The following is a 22141-nucleotide window of genomic DNA, read 5'->3' as shown; positions in this document are numbered from 1 at the left end:
CATTTTAATTAACAAAACCCCATGCCCAGTCTGGAACTGCTTGCTTATCTACTCTCCCCTTCAGCTTGCACAAAACAAAGACGAGGACCCGTCAAGAATACCTAAACTCTGATGTCACTGTAATAGAGAAGGGCTTATCGAACTTCGCCGCAAAAGCCTTTTCGTCTGAGTGTGCCCGGTCAAAGTTAATGCTTTCCGAATTCGACTGCATCCTCTCAAAAGTCCTACCTTTCAAGCTACCTCATGCTTTGACGATAGCTCTAAGATGGCTATTGAATCGAGAATTCTTAATGACTACGATGTGGGATGGACGTATGCGCTGCCTACGCAGTGAATTGCAGCAGTGGGGATGCTGGTGTATTGAACCGTCCTCCTGCTGAGCTGCTAATAGACCTCTATAAGTTCATCAACGGGATGTCACAGAACTGACCTAGCAGACCTGTTTGTTATATAAATTCAGTACGATGATGGATTACCCATATCTCAAGGATAGTAGAGGCTTAATGGACTAAGATTGGCATATCTGATTCAGATAGAGGGCGCTGGGAGCTTGCCATAACCTAGGGTGGTGAAACCGCTGCAGGGGAGACATCTGTAGTTTCTTATAGCCAAAGTAGTTCCCATCAGTAACTCACACCAATGAGATAATCAGCTAGGGCTTCCACGTGTGGGATTGCCTCCTGGGTTACAATCGGCGAGGCATATTCAGACACGCACCGATTTAAGATAAATACTGCGCCCATCAGCTTTAAGGCAGGAGAACTTCTTTTCAGCAAGTTTCAAGCCTGAGCTGATTGTATGCTTTAGATTGTTATAAGCATCAATTACTGCATACCGCTCCTCTGTGGATAGCTGTAAGAATCGGATAAGCTTAATGGATTGGCAGAGTACTTGAATATGGTTGCAGGCTTAGTTGGTAGCCCGAGCTAATTCCCCAAACACGACCCTGCTGTCCTAATATGGCGGCGCGGGAAATTTTGCCGCTGCTGAGTAAACTATCATCGACATAGGCTAGTGCTATTAGTAACTGTAGAGCTGCTATGTGGGAGGGTATGTAGCGCATACTTTGAAAAGACACCTTGATTCGAGAGTATTTTGTGGGAGAAAGGGGTTCTGCTTCAGTGTTGCTTTCAAAATCCTTTACGGTGAGAGAATTCTGTTCTTCTACCACGATGGGCTGGTGCCGATGGTCTATGTTTCCGCTGCGAAGAGTCTTAGCGCCATTCAAGCCAAGAGAGTATATCTTGAGGCTGTGTGCACGGAGAGCCGGGCTGTACGCAGAGAATATGAGACGTATAGCTAAGAATAGACATCATAAAGCATACAATTTAAATCCCCGCTTCTAATCATAACCATAAAGCGTATGTAACAAAAAGAACGTCGTCCAGCGACTTTATCCACATCCACATCTAGATACAAATCACAACTCACAGACCCAACCAGTAGCGAGTCTTCTCGACCTTGAAGGACGACTTAAGAACACCCTCGCCAGTACCAGTAACAAGAACCCCATACTCGCCCTTCTCGGACGCCCACTTCTCGCGCATCTCGTCGAACCAGCTCGTCGCCAGCTTCTTCTCCACGACGATCTCGACCTTCTTCTGCTCACCAGGCTGCAGGAAGACCTTAGTGAATCCCTTGAGTTCGCGGACGGGACGGTTGACTTCCGTTGCCGGGGGAGCGACCCAGAGCTGGACGATCTCTGCACCGGCGACCTTGCCGGTGTTGGTCACCGTGACGGTTGCGGTGATGGGCTCGCCGCTTTCTTCGTACTGGGGCTTCTCGGGAGTGGTGGTGAGGGTCAGGTCGGAGCGGGTGAAGGTGGTGTAGGAGAGACCGTGGCCGAAGGGGAAGAGAGGGGCCAGATCGACCTTTTCGTAGTAGCGGTATCCGACGTAGACGTCTTCACCGTAGAGGACACGGCCGCGCTCGGAACGAAAGTTGACGTAGCTGGGGTTGTCCTGCAGACGTACGGGGAAAGTAATGGGCAGCTTGCCGGAGGGGTTGACGTCGCCGTAGAGCACGTCCGCGATACCATTACCGCACTCGTTACCGCCGAACCAGGCGTGTAGGAGAGCCTTGGTCTTGTTGGCCCATGGCATGGTCACTGGGGTGCCGCTCTGAATGACCACGACGGCGTTCGGGTTGACGTCCAGCACGCGCGAGATCATCTCGTCGCTGCCGGGGGGAAGGTCCATGTGGTCGCGGTCGTAGCCCTCGGTTTCCCATTCGCTAGTCAGACCGGCGAAGACGACTACTTGTTCGGCCTCGGAGGCGAGCTTGACGGCGTTGGAGATGAGCTCTTCCTGGCCGACGCGACGGCTGGCTCCGAAGCGGAAGCCACCGGGTCCGAAGACTACCACGCCGCGGGTGTCGAGGTCGGAGGTAGGGGCTGTGCCGAACTGGAAGAGAACCTTGTATGTTTGGCCGGCCTTGAGTTCTTTGGAGCCCTTCTCTTCGACGGTAGCGGAGCCGAAGAAGGCGGAGCCCTGGCGCTGGTTCTTGGTGTTGTCAACGACGAGCTCGCCGTCGATGAACAGTTGGCCGGTGCCAACAACAGTGACACCGAAGTCGTAGACACCGTCTTCCTCGGGGGTGAAGAGACCCTCCATGTCGACGTAGTAGGTGAGAGACTTGATCTTGGGGTTGACATAGTCCATTAGGAATCCGCTCGACGAGACCAGGTGCAGCTGCTCGATAAGTTCGCGGTTAGACTCGGAAGGGTGCTCGTTGTATACCTTGAATGAGAAACCAGTCTTGCCGTCGGCGGTCTTCAGCAGGGGTCCAAGGAGAGGAAGGTCCTTGTGCGAATAGACACCTTGAGAGAACTTGACCTCACCCTTGCTCTGAGCCGAGACACCCTCGAATGGGTTGACAGTGTAATAAGCATCCAAAGACGCGGATCCACCGCCGCAGTACGCCGCAACCTTGGAGTTAGGACCAATAACCAAGATAGACTTCTCCTTCTTCAGGGGCAAGATGTCTTCCTCGTTCTTCATGAGAACGACAGACTCCGCCGCAGCACGGCGGAGAAGAGCTTGGTCCTGTGGCCGGTTGAGAGCCTTCTCCGGGGCGTTCTCCGGGATGTTCAGGCCATCCACAAAGTTAACCAGGTTCAACACATTGCGGACACGCTCATCCATGACAAACTCAGCGACCTCGTTCGAAGAAACGGCATGCGCCAGAGCAGTTCCACGCCAGCGTGTCTTGCCCGGCATCTCCAGGTCCAAACCAGCATTGATTGCATCACTGGTACTGTAGGTACCGAACCAATCACTCATAACCAATCCATCCCATCCCCACTCCTTCCGCAAGATATCCGTGATGATTTCCTTATTCTGACTAACGTGCGTTCCATTCACCTTGTTATAAGCTGTCATAACACAAGCCGTCCTGCAAATCCTCATGGCCAATTGAAACGGCAACAAATAGATCTCGCGCAGAGCCCGCTGCGTAACAATGCTGTCAACAGCCATACGCTGATGCTCCTGGTCATTGCACACAAAGTGCTTCAGAGTGGCCGCAACGCCCTTCTCCTGAATACCCTTGGAGATATAACCGGCCAAGAGTCCAGAGAGCACACCGTCCTCAGCAAAGGACTCGAATCCACGACCTCCGAGCGGAGACCGCTGGGTGTTGATCGTGGGGCCTAGAATAATGTGCGAGCCCTTGGCAATGGATTCCTCTCCCATCAATTGACCAATCTCATGGAGCAGCTCGGTGTCCCAGGTTGCGCCCAGTGCCGTGGCACAAGGGAAACATGCGGCTGGGACGCCGTTGAAGAAGCGAGTTCCGCGCACGCCGTTGGGGCCATCGGACATGCGGAGAGTTGGGATGTTGAGGCGGGGCACGGAAGCTGTGTGCCAGAAGTCGATTCCTGGGATTCTTAGCATTTCTTTTCTCTTGCGATCGTGGGTTTTTGACTTACCGGCCGTCAAGGCGACCTTCTCCCCTAGGGAGAGTTCTTCGATGGTCTTCTCGACGTCTAGACGAGGCATTTTGAATGTGTTGTGGTATATTTACGTTTTCTTGTCTTCAAGCGAAGATAATGAAGAAGAAAAAAGGAAAGAGGAAATGAAAGGATTGAAATGATACCTATTCCGACCAAAACTATGGGTGGAATAGTGCAAAAACGATAGATGAAAAGGTAGGAAGAGGTATAAAGGATAAAAGGATAAGAAAACCAGAATACGAAGGACTACGAGGCATACAAATATATAACCCAACTACCTACACCACCACGGGCCAAGGATGATTGACAATGCGGGCTGGTTAATAGAGAAAGTCTGGAGAGTTCGTGCCGACACTCCCCGCTTGATGTCGCCAGCACGGATCATCTATCAATTGGTGGATCTCGTTTGGTGGACATTCTTCCCCGGTTGGGATGAGCATCTGCGGTGAAACCCAGAGGCTCTTGTCAGAATGTCTGACCGTGGACCCGAAACACGTAGCGATTACTGATCGATTGCAAAGTATTGCCCATCACGGCGCGATGAAAAGGGAACGGGCAAACAACCGAAGTTTAACCGGCGCGGAATATCGGACCGTCGTGCCTACACTATCCTTTTCCTACCAGGAATAGCCCACATTATGTTGATGATTAGTCACTATGCTACGTAACTAACTAGCTGCTGGTTAATTTCCCTTTCCGGAAAAATAGGCCCGATGGATCGCTTATTTTGACAACCCATGTCTGTCATCTTCAATCATGGTGTTTTTGTTCAGGTTCAGGAAATCAGGGCTTTCTGAATCACATGGTGGTCACGCCTTTGCTTACCCTATATCTTTTGTTTTGTCTTTCTCCTTTTCCTTTTCCACTTCATCCCTCTTCCTCTTTGTTTTATGTCTTACGAGGGAGGTGGTATGCCAACGAGAAGATGTTGAGGATTCGGATATCGTTTTCGAAAGAAAAAAAAAATGAATGAATACAAAGGGAGAAAGAACAATCAGCACTCCCACGCCACCACGTTAGCCCTATATCCGTAAAGAAAGATCACCACTCCTTGTCGGTCAATATTTGTTCAGACAAATGTACGACAGTGTCGTTCATAGCAGGTAATTAGCCATGCGGACTTTCCTAACATTCCAGAATATAGAATTTAGCTTTATAAAAACTCTGTGCCTTGACCGTCTTGCATATGCCGACGTACAAGGAACATGCGCCATGCTTTCTGCTTGTCTTATTTTGGCTGCGACTTCTTTAGAGTAGTTTAGCCACTCTTCAAGCAATCGGAGAAGGATTTGACCATAATATGCATGACCCACCACAAGATCTCCGTTATAGTTATACTATGCGGGCTACTGGCAGCCACTTTTTCATTCGGCGAACTCTAAACGTATGGTATCATGAATGTCAGCATCATGGTCTTTTCTTCTGAACCTATTCCCGCAGAAGCAGGGAGTTGCCTGCAATATCATCCTCCAGGTCGCACCCGATCAAAAACCAGAAACATTCTCTCAGCGAAAATTTGTCCCCGAAATCCAACACTTCTTGTTCTTTTGTCGAATGGCGAATTGCATGACCGTGGAACAATGTCCACGAGCCCATTTTGAAGTCTTGTTTTAGGAATATCGTTCCCTCGTACGTCGATATGAAACCGTACTTTCTATCCGACATCTTCATGTAGCCGCGATCTGCGCCTTCGATTCTTAGTAAACTCCATATAATAAAGCATTCTTACATCCGACCTACCTAGTATATGCCTCAGATGGGGCTCCTCGTGTGGTAGGGTAGCGGCTTCGAGATCAAGGGCCACAACCCACCGTGTCTTCATCTCCCCAACAATGCGCATGCTTCCGGAAGTTGTCATTAGCACAACGTCCGGAACTTTTCCTGTCATGCTCGTGTCGCCGGTGACCAGACATAGCCGGAAAAGAAAAAAAGTAGAGGAGGGCAAAGGGCAGATGAAACGAGCTTGTCGCTTGGGAGATAAATCTCCTGTAGTTCCTTCAGCAGTGCTGTGGGGCTTATCGTCCGCGAATCTCATATCCACATTAGCCGTGGAGCAAATGGCCCACATTGTTTACAAACTGGCCTTGCACGCCAGTTTCATTACCAACGTGTACATGCTCATTCGCTATGCTTGCATCTAGCGTAGTGCCGGTGCTTGAAAGATATGATCGAGCCATATTGCTCAAGGTGTGAATCTTCCACAAAGTGTCGAGCATCCGCTCGAAGGTTACCCAGGGCTGGGGCTTCCCGATGAACTGTATGCTGTGTAAAACGGAAGGTCCATTTCTGTGCGCGTTCCTGGTATCTTCGGTGTTGGCTGATGTGTCCTACCAGGATGTCGTTTAATCGGACTCGTGGTGGTGTCCAGTTTCCATCTACGCTTGGGGTGTATTCGTCTATAATGATGGGCCATTTGAGGGTGAAATCTGGATAGTGATATAGAGGCCTATTGTGAGGTCTAACAGCACCTCTTTGGCTAATGTCTTTATCTTTTCTTCTTTTACCGACACCGGCGGGTGCTTTTGAGGATGGGAAAGTAGTATGAGCTCAGTTGGATAGATGGACTTTATGGAGAAAGATGTAGAGAATGATAGTGAAGGAGGATTGTCATGAATGTATCATATTCAAAATCTACATCTCTCCGTGCATTAAAACTAGTGAACACGGAGTATAACTTCACAGCTAGTACATATGTGACTATATTGAAGTCACCATCGTGAATACATGAGTAAGAACAGTCATAGCAAGCACCAGTGAACGAATGCCATGCTCACAAAAGAGGACACGCTCACTGAATGGCAATATCAGCACAAGACAGGTAAATCTGGCCAGTCTGGAACGAGTTCCACTTGAACGAAATCAACGTATGGTTGGAAGTGTACTCCGGCAGCTTGACCTTCTTGGTCACCGTGTATCCACCAGCAATACTGGTATAGCAGGAGTTCAACTCTGCATTGTCAACACCCTGGCACTTAGGCCGGTCAGAAGCCTCGAAGCCATTGCACGTAAACCAATCATTACGCCAGCAGGCCTCGCCCTCGGTACAATCCGCACTGTACCCACACTCCTGGCCGCTGACATCCGTGCAGGGTAGCAGACCTGCGTCAAAACAATCCTCAGCAGCCTGCTTCTCGTCGTTGGTGGGCAGGTAAGACGGGTCGAGAAACTTGTCGACAATGCTCTGGTCTTGACAGATCCGGTACGTGAACATGCCACCATGGTCACCGTTGTGGTCAACACACCACTGTACTTCGATCTCTTCGCCGGGGCTGTAGCTTTGCACAGCGTCGGAGCCCCAGTTGGTGGTTGGCTGGTTGTAGTCGATACTGTCACGGGCGTTATAACCGCAGGGTCCACTGCGGCCAACTGGTGCCGCATCGAGGTCTGGCCAGGAGGAAACGGGCTCGAGGATCGCACACTCAGGGCATGAGTCGACACCGGCCTGTGGTCATTAGTTGGGTTTGAGCTTGAATGTGAACGTAGAAAGAGGGAGAAAATACCTCGTGACCAAGACGGGTTCGGCTAGAAGGGATGTACATGTAGCCATGGCCTGCTACGGAGGTAGCTAAACCGAGGGAGAGTAATGGGGCGAAGACCTTCATTATGTTAAAGCCTCGTAGGAGTGGTTGGACGCAGTAAAGTTCAAAGAAATAGGATTCAGTCCTTGAGAACAAGTCACAATTCCGATGCGCTCAATGTTTTGAATGATCATCTTTTCGCCGTGATCATACCATTATATATACATGACTCAAAATGCGATCGACATCCTTGTTGTACCATCTCCACCTGACTCGAAACATGCCCGAGCAGGGGGCGGACATTTAACCCCAGTCCGATCTGCCCCTGACGAAACAATGTGGTGGAGACCGGTAGATGCGGAACGGCGCGGATACAAGATTAACGCTCTTCAGGGCTGTCGGCGGTGAAGATCACAGCTCGATGAAGGTTAGTACGTGCCAAGAGTCATATTTACTCCGTGATTGATATAGTCGGCTCTCGGGCGCTTGACATCTAAGCGACCTTGGCGTGAGGGCGGAGTGGACGAGAAGCTCCGGTAAATTTCCGGTGGCCATGATTTATGCAAGAAATGTCAATTAATCTCGGGCCGGCGATTTGCATGCTGTTAAGCGCGTGTGGGGTTGAGAGATGGAGGGGATGTGGGAGGTATACTCTACCTGGTTGGTTGCAGAACTTATATTAGTTTTCAGGGCATTTGTCTAAAGACGTGTTGGAGTTCAGCCTCTTTGGAATTGGAATGACTGGTGTGATTGATATCAAATCTTTGTTCTTGAGTAGATTTCTTGTGGATAGTATAAAAAATTCTTCTTTCGCGTCGACAACAGATATAAGCCACGGGTTGGCTGTGCCTAACAGCCACCGTTGCGTACCTGTAGAATGTTATAGCGTCCAATCACTCATATCAGGGTGAGGGTCTGTGTTTCTAGGCCAGTCGTAGCTTTTCGGTGCCTCAGCCAAATCCCAGCAAATCCACAAGGTGTCCATCCAATAGTGTGTCTCATTTGAAGGACGGCTCAAGCGGAATCCGTGGATGAAACTTGTGAAGAAAATGTATTAGCGTGACAATTATTTTTATTTTACTAATTCTTTTCTTTCTTTTTTACAATGAGATGATAACTCACACTTTTCCAAGGCTTTTGTCCCAGTGCAGCTTGCTCAGTGTTGGCCAAATTCCACAGTCGATGCACTCACTATAGACCCAGAAGGTTATTTTAGAGTCTTGGGGACCGGATGGGGATATGTTGAAGAGAAAGGTACAAACATACGTCAAAGCCTCTTTGAATGCTTCCCTCATCTGTTGCCTTTCGGAGGGCTCTAGATTCCAAAAGACTCTTTTGTTGAGCTGTACGCCGGGGTGATGTTGCATCAAGAGATAGACCATGAAGCCGCCTGGAACAGGTCCTGTAGAGTCTTGTTTAAACTCCCTCTTTGCTACGAGGGTCGGCGTTGAGGAGCAGTTATTTTCAGTCAACGTGGTAAGTGCGTTTATTTGATCGCGTCCGAAAGGAGTGAGACTATCGGTCGCCTGTCTTGCCCTCTCGTCATGGATGGCGAAATCTGATCCAGCATATGGGATTCTGATATAGCTAGCTAGCTGTGTACTTCCAGTCATATGTTCGTGCAGACGTAGTACGGACTGCACAAAGATCTTGACTACAGCAAGCTCATCCGGATGGTCTACATTCCTGCAGCGGAACGTTCCATATGCTCCCGATGGAGCCTGCCACTCCAGATAATCCAAGGCACTTTCTTGGTCATTTAAGTCCCCGAGCTTCGTCACCAACCTCCAACGTGACATGGTGCCGAGCTGGGGGAAGTCGATAATCTTGCCGACCCACCCATCGAAAAAAGGCCTATGTGTCATAGTGTGCGTATGTGAAATACGCTGAAGGGGAAATGAGAATCGTAAAGACAGATAAGGACAGTTATGTAGGATGGGCGCAGGGGTTTCGTATGCATGACGATATAAGTTGGCGGAATATGTGTAATGATTATTCACTGCTATAGACTCTAATTTTGTAAAATTTCATTGCCACATTCGTGGTTGGTCAAGTTGCGCCCAGAGAGCACGTTCCGCAGCCAATTCATCATCGTATCTGGGTACAGCATTTTTAAACTCGGTATAACAGTCCGGGATATTAAGAAGCCCATAATGCGCCTTTGTGTATTCCCAATATTCCGGATACCAGCCGGCGAATTGCCAATCAACAATTGCAGCAATCTTGTCATCGCGTATGATGATATTCCGTGGGCAAAGATCTGCATGGGTGAAGTAAGTGCGGCATTGGCGAGTATGTCACTGCATGACAGATTCACTAAGAACTTTTGTACAATCCTTCAGGGGAATTTGTCCACGGAGAAAAGAATGAAAGTCATCGATGTTACCAAAGGGGCCAAAAGAACGATAGCCCACCCTAGCGTCATCGACTCGTCCTAGCTCTGCTGAAGCGACAACCCCTTCTTGTGGTGGTTTGAGAAGTTGAGTTCATTGATGCAGGCAGCAACCTGTTTCACAATAGCCTGCTTTTCAGTGGGTGATAAGTAATGGCTTGTCTATAGCTCTTGGAGGATAACCCCATGAATATATTCCATCTCGACATAGAGGCGTCCGTCAATGCTATAGGTTCGCTGAACTTTTGGAACAGGTATAGAAGTGTGTTGTGCAACGTATTTCGGGCCTTGGAGTTCAGCCGACTCACAAGGACCTTTGATTAATCGGGTCTGGCTCACTCTCACGACGTTCCATCCAAAGGATTCAAAGCGCTTCTCACTCAACTAAAGTCGAGCACGAAGGAAACGAGGTAGTATTCGCTGTGACATTGGCATTATGGAGACTTTCGTTCGAAGGCGGATGTACAGGTTATTCTAAGGTCGAGATGGAGTTTGATCGAGATTCGCTCTTTGTTCTTGATACTCGTGACTTTCCAGAAGTACAGTTTGTAACAAACTTCGACAGATATAGAATAATGAACACCTTAGGCAGAGACAACAGTGAATCCATTACGACTGACCAATTACCGATGAACCCGCCTCACTGGCTGCCTACTTAAATACCAATTATCTCTTCTTTCCCTCTCCTTCCCCATCATTTCTCTCTCTGCGCTAAAAATGCTAGGATCATCTCTATCCACAACTAAGCTTCCCTTTTTCAGAGACCTTAACCAGCTGCCATGTCCCCTCCCTACGACCGAGGACATCGAAGCGGGAACTATTCTGCCGACGAAAAGTGAACGCAGTTCTGGAGACCATGGACATGTTGCCGTCGTTGGAGACCATTTCGTTGTTAAATATGGTCAGTTCATCCTGGAGAACGAAGGCCATGCGCTACTCCTCTTGGAGAAGTATCCATCAATCCTCGTGCCACGGCTGTACGCTATGTATCGCAAGGACGACATTCTCTACCTCGTGATGCAATTACTTCCCGGGGCGGATCTTTCCAAGCTTTGGGGTGAGCTATCGTGCAATGAGAAGGCGTCTATATGTGATCAGCTGAAAGAGGCCTTCGCCCAAATACGTACCATCCCCTCGCCGGGCTATTTCGGGAGCGTGACCGGTGGGCCTGTTCAGCATCGATTCTTTGGTTGGGTGGAGTCGGATCCACGCATCATGGGACCTTTCGAAACATTAGAGGACTTTCATCTGGACATGGCCCTCGTTTCACAAAGGCAAGAGAAGCGCAACGATAGACATCCATGGGGTGCAGAGTGGTTTGCACGGCACCTTCCACAAGCACTAAAAGACCATCTAAGTACCTTTACACACTGTGACTTGGTCAAGCAAAACATCATGGTCCAAGAGCTTCCGCAAACCGATCGCCACACAGATAGAAAATTCAAGGTAACGGGTATCATAGATTGGGAGTTGCCTGGATGGTATCCTCGGTACTGGGAGTATGCTGCGTTCTTCGCGGATTTCCTCTGGGAAGGGGAAAGGGGAAAGATGTTCGAAACATTCATTGATCCTTGGCCTCTCGAAGCTGCTCTTTTGGGACTGTTCAAGCATGATTTGGAGGGGTACTAGCACGACATTTAAGCCGCATGAGTTTAAGCGGCCAGACAATTATATCGACCGCTGCTGATTTATAACTAATAATATTATCGTCGACCGAGGCAACGGCCGCTACACTTAGTCAAGAATCGAGTATGGCAACTCGCAGTACTTCGGACGCAGGAGTTTATAAGGTATTCAACTGCTGAACAGCGAATTCACTGTCCTCCACGGATTGCCATCAAACGTGCCATGGTTATCGATCTGTTTTCTACGTGCTTGCTTACACAGTATGGACCGGTGAAGTCTGTCATAACGCTTCCCATGGACTTCTTCAGAGCATAGAGATGCGCACAAAAGTCCTACTCTAAGGGTGCTTTCGCACTATCATCGTCTCTATTCGGAAACATGACAAGGGTCTTTTCCAGGGCCAGCAGTCCCTGTAGGCAGTTGTTCAGGCCGTTTGTCAATGTGTACACGCTACCTGTCTCCATCTTAGCCATCACACGTTGGATCTCGTCCGCAAGTGCTTTGGCAGCCAGTGTATAGGCCTTGACAACAAGGGCTGGTTGCTGTGCAGCCGGGTCAGCTTCAGGAGTACTATAGTTGCAGGAAGGTCACCCTCACCGGATGCGCAGCAATGTCCTGCACATTTGCTTTCAAACCGTGGTCTCCCTGGAACCCGGGGCTCGGCACTTTGATACTCAGTGAAGCTAGGTAGGATATGTTCATAGCGCTTTCGAGCCTCTCTTCTTGACGATACGTACTCGTCGATCGGAGAATTGTGTAGAAGCTATCACCGGCTGGCAATGATTCTTTAAGGCCTACCTCCAACTCACGGATAAGCTCATCGAACAAGAGAATCGCCAGGTCGCCGTCGGTGGCGCAGAAAAGAACCCTGCGTTGGATATCCGCTCGGGACGCTTGTAAGCCTATGATGGTTGTAGAGGTGATTGGACCAAAGGCCTCTCTCCAGGAGTCGATCAGCTCGGTTGTCGCCGTGTATTGGCGCTGAAAGCTTTCTTCATCTCCCATGCCCATCAACATATCTTGTGATGCTAATGTCAGAAGGGCTACTGATCGCCACAACAGCACAGCGAGCGAGCCTGCATTAGTGACAGCGCGATCTACAACATCGCACGATACGTTTTGAGACCACAGGGTAGTTACATTATGCTTTTCAGGTCGAGCCCGAGCAAGAATAGAATCTTCTATTTCTCGCTCATGCCTCCTAGTCTTTAATTCGTCTAGGTTTCCAGGTTGTGCCGGGCCCCGCAAGGCTAATTCTTTTATACTGCCGTATTGAAGTTCGAGATTCGTCGGGTCTGTTCGCTCACGGGAGATGGCGATGGTGACAGAGTGAGACATCCAGAAGAACCACTCAATAGCGCCAACCACTTCTTGGATGTATTGGCGAGCTTCAGACGAGAATGCTTGGACTGTGTGCGACTTTCGCCTCCCTGTGGCGGCGCCTACCGTATTTAAAGACGAGAGGGGATGACCACCGTGCCCGCGATTTTCTTGGAGGTAGATACGCGCATTAGAACAGAGTGCTCGAAGACGCCGAGCCCCTTCACGGTGCGCGTAAGTGGTATCCTCTGCACATATTTCCCTCTGCTCCAGCCCCGTTGGTGGCAAAATCCCACCAAAAAGGAGGAGCGAGAGTGCTAGGCGGAAAGACCCAGTTGCTCCGATGTTCCTGAAGAGCATCTCTCTGGCCTTTTGCCACGTTGCAAAGGCAATGTCTCTGGCCCTTGAATGAGACTTGGGTGTTCCTGTTCTGTTGTTTTCGTCCACTGTGAATTGGGTGGCTGTTGCAATAGCGACCCATTTGTATGTTTCATCAATAGCTTTATCTCGCGTGTTACTAGATGAAGGGCTCTTCTGGCCCCCCGGGTACTGAAAAAGTGCATCCAGTAATGACACGGCGAGATAAAGATTGGGTGTCGCAGATGTTGAGTTCCACGCTGTCAGATCCATATACCACGAGTTGTTGATACTCGACCGGACACGCTCCACATATGGAGAAACATCAGCACTGTTGCTCAACGGCACTAGAGCTTCAATCCCCAGAGAATAGCAAGGAGGCATGCATCCCTCTGAAAGGCAGGCTGTGATTTGCATATCAAAGACATCAATGTATAAATACAAGTGCTGCAAGCAACGTTCTCGGGCCTCCAGCTGCTTCGCTTGGTCCCATTCAGCTCGGGGTATCAACGTTAAACCTTCCATCTGGGACACATCTTCGACTGGATTCCATTGGGAAGTGGGAGCCTTATAGCCCACCGGAGACCGAGGGGAAGTTTCTGCTCGCCTTTGGATCTGGCGGGAGGGTTTCCGGCTAGCTAACCAGGCCACCGTACATTCCATACTGCGGAGGGAGCACATGGTACACGCAACTGTGGGCTTGTCGCCACAGATTGCTACCCCCCTCGGAAGATCGCATCCCCGTTTTGCTAGACGACAGGGGTCACACGAGTGGTTCTGTCGACGTATCCGCCGCCCTGTGCTCTGCTTTTGTGGTGTGGGGACTGGATAGAGCTCCTGTTGGATATTAACGGCAGATGCCGAAGAGGCTCGATCATCAATTTGATAATGTGAGTAAGAATGTGTGACATTGCCAGCACAAGCTTCCTGGTTCTGGTAAGAAGCCTCTACACTGTCTAACCAGCCTGGCTCTGTCTGGATCCATTCCGGTAGCTGTTGCTTTTCACCCACATTGACGACGGAGCTCACCGACTGGTCCAGCTCCGAATCTGGGGGAGTCAGGCAAAATGGCAGCGCAAATTGAAGCTCATTGATCGGGATTGTATTGCAGTCATTGTTTGGGTCACGCAATATCTGCGAAATTTGTAGGTAACTGTCTGGTGGAGAGAATGACATTTTCTTGCTGTTGCGATTCCGGGGGAACCGAACTACATAGCGGGACTATCGGTGGTGAATGATCCTGGGATCCGCTCAATCTCTTCGAGTGTATCGCTGGGGGAGAATGCGGAGGTTCATTCATATGCGATTGGGAAATCCGGGGGAAGGCGATCATCCGCGGGGGGTCCGCGGGTCCCGACCACCTCCACCATCCATCGAGTTTGGGGTATGATATAGTTTATGGTTATCCCCTACAACATGCTGTGTAGTACAGGAATAGAAAGGATCAAAAGCTTATGTCCCAGCGATAATATAGCGGAGTATCAGGAAGGATGTTGGCAAACCCCGACCACAAGGGAGCGTGGCGTTCTAAATACCTTGAACATGGGGCCAGATGCTGTGAGAAAAAGATAGTTTCTGCACTCTGGATCACTAATTATGCAAATATTACACGCTGGATATCACTTATTAGTATGTCAATATAAAGGGTATGGTAGGCTTTGTATATTCTCTGTTCCTCTGACGTGCGTACATCATCTCTGGTTCCACGTGTCGTTGAACAGACCTAGGCCACCGGGTGCTGTGGCTCCAAAGACCCGCCATGTTACTGTGCAAAGTGCCTCCTATGAGACCTAAGGATTAAGTTACGGAGTACGAGGTTGATGTCGACCATTAAGAGGAACCGCGGGTCCGCTTCCACCCCGCACCGACCCATACTCCACCAATATCTGCATTTATAGCGAATCGCGAGTTCAAGGTACGTCTCTATCTCGGCACCCGCGGACACCGAGGCAACATCAAGATTCATTACCCTAAGGCTCATGAGAGCCGTTGCCCACTATTAATCAACACCGGGACTCTCACGTTGCTTTTGGAGTATCAACGCGTCCCAAGCCTCGCAGCGATCATGTCAGACCGTCCATCATCCAAACGACATGCTTTCTTCGAACCGAACTTGGAAATCTCCCCACAGGACATCGACTATTTCGCCTCCCTCCCATTCGCTTCACCCTACTTAAACAGTCCATTTTACGAGCCGGTCCCATTCATTACCCGATACGATACAAAAGCCACCTCCAATAAGTTCTTCAGCAAGGTGATCAACACCGCCGAGACAATCCCACACTTGCTGGCCCTAGTTCGAGTGCCAGACTCGAAACCAAAGCAGACCACAGATCAACGCGACAATGCACACCCAGGTTTTGTGGTTTTTGTTTCTCTGGGCCCCGACCTATGCGGTTTCCAGGATACAGTCCACGGCGGAGTCTTGGCTGCCCTGCTTGACGAAGCTCTAGGTTTGTGTGCCGAGTCGACAGAGTTGGTTTCAAAAGGTCATACGCGGCTGTACACCGCTGGTCTTGAGATTTCGTATCGCTCCCCTGTGCCTGTGCCGAGCGTTGTTATGATCAAAACATGGGTTACGAAGAGGCAGGGCAGAAAATGGTTCTTGGAAGCACAGGTCCTTGATCAAGAGGGAGCGGTGAAGGTAGAGGCTAAAACATTGTATATCAGCTCGAGAGTTGATGCGGGATTATAGTTCCCTAAGCACCTCTTAGTTCAGACTTGTAGCTACTCTTATTTGTACGCTGAGGTTCTACTCGGAAATAGTAACCCAGCTGCCACTCCTTATAATCGTATCGGTATTAGGAATTGTTCTTTAGCCTATGTCCCTTACGTGTGTTTAGCGGTTCAATATCTTTACTATTATTCTATATTGATCGCCTCGCGAACAATGTACAATCTGACCCCAAACAATTGCGGTGTACATACTTTAAGAATGGACATTGGGAACTTCAGAGAAACCAAATAGGACGTCCGGATTCCTGACTCGAGAGGATATTGTACTTCCTATATGATATATCTACCACCATAATCCTCCTCACAAACCTACAGAAAGTATCCCAAATCTACAACCCGGTCGCTACCAAACTACCCCTCAACCGATTCAAGAACCTGATCCCGAGGGCATCCAAGCCTCTCCATAGACTTGATAAAAGTCTCCAGCTTAGCCCAGTCTTCTGGACACTGGACACCTGGCCGCTTCTGTGCCCCCAAATCCAGCACCATCAGAGCAAAGGCAGCACAAGATGCACCAATTGAAGTGGCCATACTCTCTCCCATGAACGAGTCTTCCCGAACAACAGGTGTGCGTCTAATAGTGATAGCAGGATATCCATTGCGGGTGCCAACACCTCGAACAAGGATACCAGACCGATGTGGCGATTGCTTTCCCCGTGCGGAATTGATCAAAAAGCCTAGAGCCTCGCCTGATGTGCACTGCCCCTTGCGTACCTGGTCGATCATACCCCAGAGAGCAAGGTTCCATGGTTTGAGGGATGCGATGCCGTGAGTAGCTAGCTGGTATAGCTGATTGAGCGTAATGTCACCGCCCCGGAATTGAACGGCCATGGCGCCGATTGTCTCACTCCAGCTCGAAGAGGGCTTTCTCTGCATACCCTCGAGAAAGTCGACAGCGGCATCCATTGAAAGAGTTCCCGAGTGGACTGCTGCGCCAAGGCCTCGTGCAAAGCCGTTGAATGGCGCAGGGCTAAGAGCGCCCATGGTCCGAATTCGAGTAATATCTTTTAGTCGGCGTGGCAAGGTAACCGGCTCGGGATGAACACTCTCGTAGAAAAGATCGCTAGAACCAGTAATAATGGGAGCAAAAGCTGTCTCGACCCAGTTCTCGTGAACGGCGGCCTTTCCGTCGGCCCAGGTTAAACAAGGTCCACCCGTGATATGCATCAGATGCTCTAACACCTCTCGACCCAATTGGCCACCCTCTTCACTGACAAGCCAGCATATATCGAGGCTCTCGACGGTATCAAGTTCTTTGGCAATATCAATGGCTATGAGGTTTGTCATGCCCGGGGATGAGCCGCAATTGATGTAGCAAGGGACGCCCTCCCTCTCTGCCTGCTCATGTAAATCCAGTGACGCTTGTGTACTGTTCACGTCATCGGAATAGTCCAGGTAGGGTACCTTTGCGTCGATACAAGCTGTGAGTACTGGTACCGAGGTCCGATGATATGGTTGTGCTCCTTGAATCACGAGTGCAGCTTCGGTAATGGTTCTTCGTAACTCATCCGGATTAAATAGGTCCACCTTGCGGATAGTGATATTTTTACCAGGCAGTTTGGCAACAACTGCGCGAAGTGCATCCTCATCGGAGTCTGCGAGGATGACAGGCACGTCGCTTGCTTGTACGAAAAGCCTGATAGCTTCTCCGCATATCGCGTCTGCGGCACCAATAAAGACGACAGGCTTAGAGCCAGTAGAATTGGTATGCATGTTGTACTGGGAGTGTGTTTAACCGGGCAGACGTTCTACATTCAAAGAGGAGTGCAGTATCAATAGCCAGTTATATTGGCTTGGTAATGGAATAGTAGAGGCCGACTTTTATTGTGTTATTTATACTTAACCTACGAGACGATGAATCTATATTGGGGTTCTGCATCTGATTATACCCCGAAGACTGGCTTTACCTGATTTGAAAAGAACATGAAGTCATACCCGCGGCTCCGAGCTATTGATATGCCGAAGATCTGGCAGACCATAAGGATCGGCGAGGATTGAGTGAAGCTGGCCACGTGGGAGAGAGGAGCTTCGGATCCGGGGGATCCGCGGGTTCCCGAGCACGGGATGTTAGGGTTTAATCCGTGGATCGAATGCTAGGAGCTCGCATCAACTTCCACGCATATTGGAGGTAGGAGGCAATAGTCACCACACAGTCCTCAGAAGCTGATGGGTTGGTAGCATAAAAGCAAGGCATTGCGCCTTGATTTGTATTCACGATGAACTATTCATCATATTCATGATCAGTTATAACACAAACTACTCTCGCCTCACAATCAACTATCGCGCAAAATGGCTGAAAACCAAATTCCACACGAGCTGTTAGCCAAATTAGCCGGTCAAATCATCCAGGACCCTGGCATTCCAGTCGCAGCCCCAACTGTCTCAGCTTGGCAAGAACCGGCGCATCCTATCGCGACTATCCAGTCCGACAAGCTGCCACAGCGCACTGATTTTGCCATTATCGGTTCTGGTATCACCGGTACCAGCGTTGCCAAAACACTCCTTGAGAATGAACTAGCACGCGATAAGACGATCACCATGTTTGAAGCTCGGTCTCTAACTACCGGAGCAACCAGTCGTAATGGGGGCTTTCTGCTGAGCCATGCTCCGCCGTTCTTTAAACGTTATGCCGAGGCTTTGGGGATCGATGCTGCTAGAGATATCGCCCTGTTCTGCGACCGCACACTGGAAAGTATCGTTGATATGGCCAAGGCCGAGAACCTTGATAAGGCAAGCCAGATCAGAGACGTCACGACGATCGCTAGCTTTGAGCATCAGGAAGGTTTCGCCGAGGTGACTGAGTCTATTCGCATGTACGAAGAGGCTATTCCTGAGGCTAAGGGGAAGTATACAATCATAGACAAGGATACAGCAGAGAAGGTAAGATGTTCTATAAACATGCTTGCTGAAAGAGACATGCTGATTGTTTCGACAGGAATATCATCTCCGGAAGTCTAGCGGTGCTCTGGTCGTTCAATCTCGCGTTTTCTGGCCATACAGACTGGTCACAAATCTTCTGCAGCGCCTTCTTCAACTTTATCCAGAGCAGTTCGCGATCGAGACCCAGACACCAGTAATTTCAATCACAATTGATGAGGCTGACACCGAATACCCCTACATATTAACAACTCCCCGAGGAACAGTACGAGCCGCAAAGGTCTTCCACTGCACCAGTGGTTTTACAGGTCACCTACTGCCCAAGCTCAGGGGAGCAATCTTCCCATGCCGACTATCCATGACAACGCAGAAGCCAGGACCCCAGTGGGGAAATCGCCCCAACTCATGGCTCTTCCATACGAAGCAATCATATGACCCGAACACCACCTTAGTCGAACAAGGCCTATACTGGATGCAGCAAAACGCAGAAACCGGTGATCTGTTCTTTGGAGGCGACCTGCAGAGGCTGGACGATTTCCTGTCTTCGGATGATTCGGTCATCAGTGCTGACTCTGCGAGGAACCTTACTGACTTGCTTCCTAAGAGGCTCTTTAAGGAAGGCTGGACCAATCCCATCACGAATACTACAATGACCTCCGCCACTGCCCTTCATAGAATCTGGTCTGGGATCCTCAGCATGACGGCCGATCAAGTCCCGATTGTAGGTAGTGTGCCGACGAGTATCAGCGGTAGAAATGTTGAAGGGGGAGAGTGGATCGCGGCTGGCTTCAATGGATATGGCATGTCACAGTGTTGGTTATGTGGCGAGGCTATTGCTCGTATGGCCTTGGGAGAGCAAAAGCCAGAGTGGCTGCCGGATGTGTACTTGAGTACTGAGAGGCGTTTGGGAGATGTGTCCATGGGTTCGGAGGCAGCCCTGGCGTCCTTTTTTGCAAGGTAATAGAGGATGGTAAATGGATCTGGCATGTAGGTACCAGTCTGGTGGACTTGGATTCGCCATGAGTACTAGTTTAGTCCTGTGAATACTATGAATTTCAATTCAATTGCCAACGCCACTTCTGTTCCGCATCTTGAAGTTCTCCTTGTTACGTAGCCAAGGCTTTTCAATTTTTTAGAAAAAAGGAAAACAAAGATTCAATGCATAGCAGCTAGCATCTCTTAACAATTAAGACCAACTTTTGTGCAAGTAGGTTCCCATAGACCATCTAAATCACGCTTTTCTGGCTTCGACGAGGCAAATTGTGGACCACCTCCAGCAGCCTTGGGCCATACACCATCCACTTGGATATGCATATGTGACACCATGTTGCATATATTCTCTAGCTATACACAGAATAATATGGCACAAAAGGATTTACAGATCGAACATACATTTCTACAACACATGTTTCCAGGTTTTGACAAAAAAAGCTCTATCTTTAATACAAAGTCATTCCGACCATTCCAAGCTTGTCCGTATATCCCCCCACCAAGCCCTTACAAGATCCTTCCAATAGTACGACCGAGGTTCCCACTGAGGCCTATCACCAACTTTCGGAAAAGCCGAGCCACCCCTCCTAACATACGTAGCGTTCAGGTTAAGGAACGGCAGCTCCTGCATCCCATTCCGCTCTTCATCACCACACCGAGGAGACACAATACTCAACCCCTCCTCCCTCATCTGCGTCAATATCCGACATGTCAGCTGTGCAGTTGCATCAGCACCCAAGGTCCAACTAGCATCGACATATCCCAAGGCAAACACCACATTCGGCAGCCTATCGACCATGGTACATTTCCACATGAAATGATCCGGAATGGAAAACCAGTCTCCGTCAACTGTGATCTGAATCCCGCCGGCAATGTTCATCTTCAGTCCGGTGGCTGTGACGATGATATCGGTATTCAACTCGGCCCCGGATTGTAGCCGGATGCTCTTCTCCGTAACGGACTCAATCACACCGGTTACCACGCTGCCACTCCCATTTCGGAGACATTCAAAAAAGTCCCCGTCCGGGCACATGCACATTCGTTGTTCCCATGGATTGTATCTAGGCGTGAAATGGGGATCCAAAGGCACTTCCCTGGGGAGTTCTTTGCGGGTGATATCGAGACATAATCGCTTCGCGAGATTAGGGAACCAACGACAGAAATTCACCAGCACGAGGGGCACGATGATCCATTTAAACCGGATGAGACTGGCTGCTAGCTTCTGGGGACAGATCCAACGAATCACTTTCTCGGTAGTATCTTCCCTTGGAACAGAGAGGACATAACTAGGGGACCGTTGCAACATGGTCACACTGGACGCTTTCTTAGCCAGTGACGGCAACAGGGTGATGGCCGTAGCACCGGAACCGATAATTACGATATCCTTGTTCGTGTAATCAAGGTTTGATGGCCAAAACTGCGGATGAATGACGGTTCCTTGGAATCGATTGATCCCGGGGATTTCAGTCTCGAGTGGCTCATGATAGTCATAGTACCCAGTAGCCATCATGATGAACCGAGTGCGTAGAGTCACGGTAGCTTCACCATCCGTGGAAACATGAACCGTCCAGGCCTTTTTACAAGTAGACCAATCCATCTTTTCCACGCGATGCCGGAACTTGATCTTCTGGTCGATTCCTTCCTGCTCGGCTGACTCTTGGAGATACTCACGGATCAACGAGCCGTGCGCGATCGAGTGCTTCTGAGTCCAGGGACGCCATGCAAAGCCAAACGTGAATAAATCGGAGTCGGACCGTATCCCTACATTCAATCGTCTTAGCCACCAATTCCACTAAGTAACCTATCAGCCCAGCATATCTCACCTGGATACTGAAACAAACTCCACGTTCCACCAATTTCATGCCGTTCTTCAAGAATGCAATAGGTCAAGTCCGGATGACTCTCCTGCAATCTATACGCAAAATTAATTCCAGAGATACCAGCACCGATGATGATGACATCGTAATCAAGACTGTCGTTTCGTTCGGACATGTTGAGGAATGCGGGTACACTTCACTATAGCCGTCGCTGAGATCGGGAAGTGATAACCTATAACATTAGATTCATCCCGGCGAGTGATATACCCATACAAGTCCCGGGTCCGGTTTTGTGTCCACAGGCCTTGTTCGGGGAGTAGTCTTGTATGTATCGCCACTTCAATACCCGTAAACCCTAAGTGGATATTACATCTCACTCGGTGCCGTCGGATCCGCGGAATACGATTGTCTCGGGGTCCTGAGTGCCTGGCTGAAGTGGAACTGCTACGCAAGATCTACGACTTGTTTTTTGAACTGAGTAAGTGTCGGAACCGCTACGGAGCCGTGTGGATGTAATCACTCTAAGACCCTGTTGGAATGTGGCTCGAACATTGTA

General features: G+C 49.6%; 11 protein-coding genes across 11 annotated transcripts; 3 read left to right on the top strand and 8 right to left on the bottom strand.

The window, feature by feature from the left end:
* Positions 1-726: 726 nt before the first annotated feature.
* Positions 727-1012, bottom strand: F9C07_2028491 (uncharacterized protein; the record flags this gene model as incomplete). The annotated part of the gene is made up of 2 exons (XM_071508551.1): positions 727-842; positions 892-1012. Coding segments are annotated over 2 exons (237 nt in total), but the record flags the coding sequence as incomplete, so codon positions are not given.
* A 415-nt stretch (positions 1013-1427) lies between these two features.
* On the bottom strand, positions 1428-3998 carry F9C07_2234067 (putative beta-glucosidase I; the record flags this gene model as incomplete). Its single annotated transcript, XM_041292841.1, has 2 exons — positions 1428-3877; positions 3929-3998. The coding sequence occupies 2 exons, from the start codon at positions 3996-3998 to the stop codon at positions 1428-1430; spliced, it is 2520 nt and encodes an 839-aa protein (XP_041147591.1).
* A 1382-nt stretch (positions 3999-5380) lies between these two features.
* Positions 5381-5840, bottom strand: F9C07_2234066 (uncharacterized protein; the record flags this gene model as incomplete). The annotated part of the gene is made up of 2 exons (XM_071509945.1): positions 5381-5640; positions 5693-5840. The coding sequence occupies 2 exons, from the start codon at positions 5838-5840 to the stop codon at positions 5381-5383; spliced, it is 408 nt and encodes a 135-aa protein (XP_071364396.1).
* A 900-nt stretch (positions 5841-6740) lies between these two features.
* On the bottom strand, positions 6741-7554 carry F9C07_6314 (uncharacterized protein; the record flags this gene model as incomplete). The annotated part of the gene is made up of 2 exons (XM_041292840.1): positions 6741-7394; positions 7453-7554. The coding sequence occupies 2 exons, from the start codon at positions 7552-7554 to the stop codon at positions 6741-6743; spliced, it is 756 nt and encodes a 251-aa protein (XP_041147590.1).
* A 398-nt stretch (positions 7555-7952) lies between these two features.
* On the bottom strand, positions 7953-9478 carry F9C07_1647195 (uncharacterized protein). The gene is made up of 2 exons (XM_041286357.2): positions 8593-9478; positions 7953-8507 (listed from the first exon to the last, which is right to left on the bottom strand). Exons 1-2 carry the CDS (start codon positions 9333-9335, stop codon positions 8351-8353), a joined length of 900 nt encoding a protein of 299 aa, XP_041147589.2. The 5' UTR covers positions 9336-9478; the 3' UTR covers positions 7953-8350.
* A 1101-nt stretch (positions 9479-10579) lies between these two features.
* Positions 10580-11491, top strand: F9C07_6316 (kinase-like domain-containing protein; the record flags this gene model as incomplete). Its single annotated transcript, XM_041286363.1, has 1 exon — positions 10580-11491. One exon carries the CDS (start codon positions 10580-10582, stop codon positions 11489-11491), a length of 912 nt encoding a protein of 303 aa, XP_041147588.1.
* A 329-nt stretch (positions 11492-11820) lies between these two features.
* On the bottom strand, positions 11821-14341 carry F9C07_6317 (uncharacterized protein; the record flags this gene model as incomplete). The annotated part of the gene is made up of 2 exons (XM_041292839.1): positions 11821-12030; positions 12086-14341. 2 exons carry the CDS (start codon positions 14339-14341, stop codon positions 11821-11823), a joined length of 2466 nt encoding a protein of 821 aa, XP_041147587.1.
* Positions 14342-14655: 314 nt separating this feature from the next.
* F9C07_6318 (HotDog domain-containing protein) lies at positions 14656-15860 on the top strand (the record flags this gene model as incomplete). Its single annotated transcript, XM_041286360.2, has 2 exons — positions 14656-14722; positions 15064-15860. The coding sequence occupies 2 exons, from the start codon at positions 14656-14658 to the stop codon at positions 15858-15860; spliced, it is 864 nt and encodes a 287-aa protein (XP_041147586.2).
* Positions 15861-16252: 392 nt separating this feature from the next.
* F9C07_6319 (Saccharopine dehydrogenase-domain-containing protein) lies at positions 16253-17614 on the bottom strand (the record flags this gene model as incomplete). Its single annotated transcript, XM_041286356.1, has 1 exon — positions 16253-17614. The coding sequence occupies one exon, from the start codon at positions 17612-17614 to the stop codon at positions 16253-16255; it is 1362 nt and encodes a 453-aa protein (XP_041147585.1).
* Positions 17615-18023: 409 nt separating this feature from the next.
* On the top strand, positions 18024-20108 carry F9C07_2284786 (FAD dependent oxidoreductase). Its single transcript, XM_041286359.2, has 2 exons — positions 18024-18781; positions 18837-20108. Exons 1-2 carry the CDS (start codon positions 18191-18193, stop codon positions 19737-19739), a joined length of 1494 nt encoding a protein of 497 aa, XP_041147584.1. The 5' UTR covers positions 18024-18190; the 3' UTR covers positions 19740-20108.
* On the bottom strand, positions 20109-21898 carry F9C07_2284785 (putative monooxygenase). The gene is made up of 2 exons (XM_041292838.2): positions 21592-21898; positions 20109-21529 (listed from the first exon to the last, which is right to left on the bottom strand). The coding sequence occupies exons 1-2, from the start codon at positions 21758-21760 to the stop codon at positions 20229-20231; spliced, it is 1470 nt and encodes a 489-aa protein (XP_041147583.1). The 5' UTR covers positions 21761-21898; the 3' UTR covers positions 20109-20228.
* Positions 21899-22141: the final 243 nt, after the last annotated feature.

Source organism: Aspergillus flavus, chromosome 5, assembly GCF_009017415.1.
Source record: "Aspergillus flavus chromosome 5, complete sequence".
NCBI lineage: Eukaryota > Fungi > Ascomycota > Eurotiomycetes > Eurotiales > Aspergillaceae > Aspergillus > Aspergillus flavus.
The sequence above is the reverse complement of the archived record's forward strand: the minus strand, read 5'-3'. Positions and strand labels throughout refer to the sequence as shown.

What these genes read in the sequence shown, in the direction of transcription:
- F9C07_1647195 (XM_041286357.2), bottom strand. Translation starts at nt 9,335, where the DNA reads ATGACACATAGGCCTTTTTTCGATGGGTGGGTCGGCAAGATTATCGAC. An exon ending in GACAAAAGCCTTGGAAAAGT is followed by an intron (nt 8,508 to 8,592) that starts GTGAGTTATCAT and finishes TTTCTTCACAAG; the next exon opens with TTTCATCCACGGATTCCGCT.
- F9C07_2284786 (XM_041286359.2), top strand. Translation starts at nt 18,191, where the DNA reads ATGGCTGAAAACCAAATTCCACACGAGCTGTTAGCCAAATTAGCCGGT. An exon ending in ACAAGGATACAGCAGAGAAG is followed by an intron (nt 18,782 to 18,836) that starts GTAAGATGTTCT and finishes TTGTTTCGACAG; the next exon opens with GAATATCATCTCCGGAAGTC.
- F9C07_2284785 (XM_041292838.2), bottom strand. Translation starts at nt 21,760, where the DNA reads ATGTCCGAACGAAACGACAGTCTTGATTACGATGTCATCATCATCGGT. An exon ending in GAGTTTGTTTCAGTATCCAG is followed by an intron (nt 21,530 to 21,591) that starts GTGAGATATGCT and finishes GATTGAATGTAG; the next exon opens with GGATACGGTCCGACTCCGAT.